The 3,696-nt window shown below is 57.6% G+C and overlaps 1 protein-coding gene across 1 annotated transcript; it reads right to left on the bottom strand.

The window, feature by feature from the left end:
- Nucleotides 1-2,215: 2,215 nt before the first annotated feature.
- On the bottom strand, nucleotides 2,216-3,260 carry GUITHDRAFT_140528 (hypothetical protein; the record flags this gene model as incomplete). The annotated part of the gene is made up of 6 exons (XM_005830413.1): nucleotides 2,216-2,263; nucleotides 2,304-2,354; nucleotides 2,508-2,567; nucleotides 2,805-2,852; nucleotides 2,991-3,085; nucleotides 3,206-3,260. 6 exons carry the CDS (start codon nucleotides 3,258-3,260, stop codon nucleotides 2,216-2,218), a joined length of 357 nt encoding a protein of 118 aa, XP_005830470.1.
- Between the last annotated feature and the right edge of the window lie 436 nt (nucleotides 3,261-3,696).

The raw sequence follows: 3,696 nt of genomic DNA, 5'->3' as shown, positions 1-3,696 counted from the left end.
TCTCACGCGACATCGGGCACGTCAAGTCCGCGTGAAGCGACGTCGGTAGCGACGAGGATGGGACGAGCGCCAGATCTGAACTTGCGGAGGGCGAGGAAACGATCTTTCTGCGACATGTCGCCATGGATACAACTCGCCTTGAAGGGAGTGCCCTGCCGTGATGTAAGGTGAAGAAGAGGAGAGGAGAGGAGAGGAGAGGAGAGGAGAGGAGAGGAGGGGAGGGGAGGGGAGAGGAGAGGAGAGGAGAGGAGGGAGGGAGAGGAGGGGAGGAGAGGAGAGGAGAGGAGAGGAGGGAGAGGAGAGGAGAGGAGAGGAGAGGAGAGGAGAGGAGGAGAGGAGAGGAGAGGAGAGGAGAGGAGAGGAGAGGAGAGGAGAGGAGAGGAGAGGAGAGGAGAGGAGAGGAGAGGAGAGGAGAGGAGAGGAGAGGAGAGGAGAGGAGAGCGGAGTGCATGTTTGTATCGTTGTTCTTGGTGCAACTGATTGAATTTATGGAATGACGTTTGACAGCTGGATGAAGACGGAAGAGGCGAGAGGAGAACGAGATCACCAGCTGAGGGGAAGGGATGGAGAGGGAGGTTGTCGAAGAAGGGAAGAGGAGATGAGTCGGAAACAAGAGCTGCAGCGAAGGGAGGATGGGGGACATGCTGGTATCAGAGGGTTAGGAAGAGAAGTGAAGAGCTGGTGGGCTCCAACTGACGAAACTTGAGAGCTGATAGGAGACAGGAGGACGGAAGAGAAGGGGAGGAGATGAAAGGCAGAGGGGAGAGAGAAGGGAATGGGTGAGGGCGAACATGAATTTAATCGAGGAGGGGCGGACGAAGTAACTACTGATAGGAGGAGGAGGAGGTGCTGGTGGTACTGGTGGTGATGGTTGGGGCAACTCGAACCTCTGCGACCAAACTCACGAAATCTCACAGAAGAAGTTCTGAGCTCATTCTTGTGCCTTGACAGAGCTCGCAGGACCAGGAAGGAGACGCTGCTTGACGGAACCAAAGAAAAGGACGCCTGAGTACAGAAGGTGAAGGTGCAGGGGCAGGAGGCATGGTCAGAGTAAGAGTTTGGATCGTACGGCACGGGCAACGGGAGGATGAGGTGGAAGGGAGCGACTGGGGGAGGACAGGCGCGAGCAAAGACGTCTGGTTCGACCCTCCGCTCACACAAGCTGGCGGCCAACATGCGCAGCAGGTAGCGAGGAAATTTCACAGGTACTTGCAGCAGCGACAGGGCTCCTCGTCCTCCCTCTTCCACGTCATCTACTCCTCTCCCCTCCTCAGAGCTCTGCAGACTGCCTCGGCTTTCGCTCAGGTAACCAGCAAGCTGCTCCTGCTCCTGCTCCTGCTCGCTCCTGCTCTCCTCGCCCCTTCCCATAACTTGAACGCCCAGGAGCTCAACTTGAGCGTCCTCTCTGTTCCCGGGCTCTGCACCTGCGCGGCAGCCATTGACAGCTACCCCCTCCACCGAGTGGGGGTGCACTGGACGCTCAACGGAACGCGATGGCGGCTGAGGACGGAGGAGGAGGCAAGAAGGCTTGTGCCTGCCCTGCCTCTCGTGGGATCGCTGGAGTATGCGGAGAACTTCCAGGCGACTCTGTGAGTGAGGAGGAGGCGTGAGCTGCTACTGCTGACCAGAGACAAGGGAGAAGATCTGCCGTGACGTCGCTAGCATGCCAAGCGATCATGCGGGAGGAGGAGCAGGAGGAGGAGGACAGACGCGAGATTTGCTCGTTGTAGCTCATAGGGAGGGGATTCGTGACCTGTCGCTGGAGTCGAAAGGTCCCAGGATCCGTCACACACCCTACTGCTGCATAGCTGAGTTTGCTTGCTCGTGGGAAGAGGAAGAACGAGGAGGAGGAGGAGGAGGAGGAGGAGGAGGAGGAGGAGGAGGAGGAGGAGGAGGAGGGAAGAAAGGACGTGGGGGCATGGAGTGGGAGAGCATTGATTGCTTGGAATTTGTTCCGTTCCAAGGTTAAACATGCAGCAGCAACGAAGATGATGGGGATGATGGGGATGAGGGGGATGAGTAGAAGATAGATAAGCCCATCGAGCTTGAAACCTTCCAAGAGCGAGACAAAGAGAAAGTTATGCTGCTGCTGCTCCCCCTCCCTCCTCCCCCTCCCTCCTCCCCCTCCCTCCTCCCCCTCCTCCATCTACATCCTTCCCCTTCTCCGCTCTTCCTTCTCTTCCGCCCTCTCCTCCTTAACCCTCTCCTCCTCTCCTCACACACTCCCGATCATCTGGGTGATCACAAACTCCAGCACGTAAACCTGCACACCCGTCATGCTCGCTCGAGTCGCGTCAAGTCACCGGAAGGAAGAGAAGGTTGAGGGGGAAGGGCAGGCCAAAGCCGTAGGAGGCCTGAAGAAGCGTCAGCAAAATGAGGAGGAAGGGAGGGAGGGGGAGGAAGGAGAGGGAGAGGGAGGAAGTTACTGAGGGATAGAGGAGGGGGGGGCGAGGGGGAGGAGGGAGGATGAAGACGGAGGAAGAAGATGGAGGGATAGGCGGGTCAACCTGACTGAGGAAGCCGATGAGAGCTAAGAGCATGACAGCCCCGCTGAAGAGAGTCGAATCCTGAAGCAAACAGCTCCTCACTCCTTCACGTTCCTCTCTCCCTCTCCCTCTCTCCCACACCTCCGACTATCCACTCCCTCATTTTCGCTACCCCACCGCCTTTGTCCTTCAACTTGAATCCCTTCCTTAACTTCCTCTTTCCCCCCCACCCCCCTCCCCACCAGCCCTTTTTTCCTCCTCCTCCTCCTCCTCCTCCTCCTCCTCCTCCTCCTGACTCTTTTTTTCCGTTTTCCTTACCTTCTCGAGCACGGGGGAGGAGATATATCCCAGCTTAACAAGCGCGTCCTGCGACAGCGGAGTTACAAACCGTCGCCCTTCCCCCCCCCCCCCCTCCTCCTCCTCCTCCTCCTCCTCCTCCTCCTCCTCTACCTTTCTCCCTCCTCCTCCTCCTCCTCCCTCTCTCCCTCTAGCCATCATCATCACCTGCGAGGATGAGACGAAGAGGAAGGCTCCTCGGAGCGAGCAGTGGATCGCGCTCATGATTCTCTGAAGGATCCAAGCGAGGAAGACGCCCACAGCTGACAGAAGCTGAGTAGGACGAGGAGGCGAGGAGGGGGGGGGCGGGGAGGAAGAGGAAGCAGAAGCAGGAAGCGGAGTACCAGGTGGAGCAGGAGGAGCAGGAATAAGTGAGTGAATACCTTGCGATGAATACTTGATGCCGGGATCAATCCACTTGTGATACTCTGAGAGCATAACTGAGAAGAGGAGGAGGAGGGGAAAACGATAAGGGAGAAGAGAAATAGGTTGGCACCTGGTGAGATGTTCTTCTCCAGCAGGGGTCGAGCGTGTACGTGAATGCCTGTAAGGGGAAAATCAAAACAGAAAAATGTGAGGAGAAGAGGCAGGAAGGAGGGGAGGGATGGAGAAGAGAGGAGGGAGGAGAGAGGGAGGGAGGAGAGAGAGAGGGAGGAAGAGGAGGAGGAGGAGGAGGACGAGGACGAGGAGGAGGAGGAGGACGAGGAGGAGGAGGACGAGGAGGAGGAAGAGAATCGAAGAGAAAAGGGACTGTACTGGCATGGAACATGTCTCCAATGGAGCAGCCAAGAGTGACTGCAGCAGCAAACTTGAGCCTGCAGTGAGCGATGAGGAGAGCGAAGGGGAAACAGAAGGAGAGGAGGAGAGGAGGAGG

This window comes from Guillardia theta (genome assembly GCF_000315625.1).
Source record: "Guillardia theta CCMP2712 unplaced genomic scaffold GUITHscaffold_46, whole genome shotgun sequence".
NCBI lineage: Eukaryota > Cryptophyceae > Pyrenomonadales > Geminigeraceae > Guillardia > Guillardia theta.
Note: the sequence above shows the minus strand (reverse complement) of the source record. Positions and strands in the feature narration are given on the sequence as shown.